A 1387-nucleotide genomic window follows, 5' to 3' on the forward strand; every position below is an offset into this window, starting at 1 on the left:
GGGGCAGCCGCTCGCCCTCCCAGCGCCGGGCTATCCAGTGGGGAACGAGGGGACAAAGGGGCTCACTGGTGGCTCCGCACCCCGCAGCAGCAGGACGGGGGGGCAGCCTGGGCTACCATCCCCCACCATACCCATCTTCCTCCAGGGCTCAGAGTACCCCCCCGACTCCCCTGACCCTCAGAGCCCACTGGGTGAAGCACCAGGGTGGAAGAGGAGGAGGTAGAGACGCTGAGGCATGACTGTGGGCAGTGGGACGTGGGGGGGTCCAGGTCCCACATCCACCTACAGCGCCAAGACCCTTCCCTCCTGAGCTCAGCACCCCCACACCTCCACGCAGGCAGGCTCTGACCCCACTTTTATTAGCAACCCCCCTCCCCATAGAAAAGTGCGCAAGACTTGCTTGGACAGAGGGGATGAGGCCGGAGCGAGGACTGGTCCCTCCCCCCCATCAGGGTCTCGGGGGGGGTCTCTGTACCCTAACACTGACAGTAGGATGGGGCTGGGCTGCCCCCCACCCTGGGGATGGAGCGCCCAATCCCAAAGGTGCCGGTGGGGGATGAAGGGGAGTGGGGAATGCAGAGGGTGGATTTAAGCCTCCCCTTGTCCCCCAGTAGTCCCAGCCCGGCAGGAGGGGCGAGAGCCCCCTGCTCAGTGGTCGCTGAAGCCAGGCATGGGGAAGGCACGAGCAAAGGTCTCCACACGCTGGCGCAGGTCGGCCAAGCGGCGCTGCGTCTCTGCATCCTGCAGCAAGAAGGTCTTGAAGTCCTGGAGCTTACCTGGGGGCAGAGGGGGAGGTGGCGAGAAGGACGGAGGGATGTCACATCAGCCCCTTCTCTACCCAGGCGAGGGGGACAGCTCCCACCCCAAAGGAAAGGTGCCGACTGGCGCCCAGGAAGGGGGGAGACAGGGACCCCCACTCACTCACTGGTTTTGCTCTTGACGTCCAGGGCCAGCGCGATACCCTCATCGATGAAAGCCACAACTTTCTGGAAATCCTCCTCGCGGAAGTGGCGGGAAGTCAGCGCGGGGGCACCTGGGGGACGGGGGCACATCAGCGGGGCACCATCCCCAGAAGCCAATCCCACCAAGGGGGTCCCCAAGTCCCAGCCCCCATGGGGTCCCGTGCCCCTCTCCAAGCCAGAAACTGCCTCCAGATCCCCACGTGGAGTCCTCAGAGAGGGGGGAAACAGAGAGGGGATGCCCTGGGGTGAAAGCCTGGGGATCCCCCTCCAAGGAAGGGGCTGGATGGAGGCATGAAGAACCCCCCGAGCAGGGCCCGTCCCTCACCCAGGCGCAGCCCCCCTGGCGTGAGCGCACTCTTGTCCCCCGGGCATGTGTTCTTGTTGGCAGTGATGGAGACGAGCTCCAGCACCCGCTCAGCCCGCGC

The 1387-nt window shown here is 65.7% G+C and overlaps 1 protein-coding gene across 1 annotated transcript in view; it reads right to left on the bottom strand.

The window, feature by feature from the left end:
• Positions 1-648: 648 nt before the first annotated feature.
• The window catches only part of SHMT2 (serine hydroxymethyltransferase 2 (mitochondrial)), a gene marked incomplete at its 5' end in the record, with an annotated part of 6834 nt that continues 6095 nt past the window's right edge, over positions 649-1387 (bottom strand). Inside the window, 3 exon segments of the mRNA XM_009880132.1 lie at positions 649-776; positions 926-1033; positions 1288-1387. The exon segment at positions 1288-1387 is cut by the window's right edge and continues 37 nt beyond it. Of these exon segments, the coding sequence (XP_009878434.1) occupies positions 649-776; positions 926-1033; positions 1288-1387 (336 nt within the window).

The sequence above is a fragment of the Charadrius vociferus genome, unplaced genomic scaffold (assembly GCF_000708025.1).
Source record: "Charadrius vociferus isolate BGI_N301 unplaced genomic scaffold, ASM70802v2 scaffold892, whole genome shotgun sequence".
In the NCBI taxonomy this organism is placed as follows: domain Eukaryota; kingdom Metazoa; phylum Chordata; class Aves; order Charadriiformes; family Charadriidae; genus Charadrius; species Charadrius vociferus.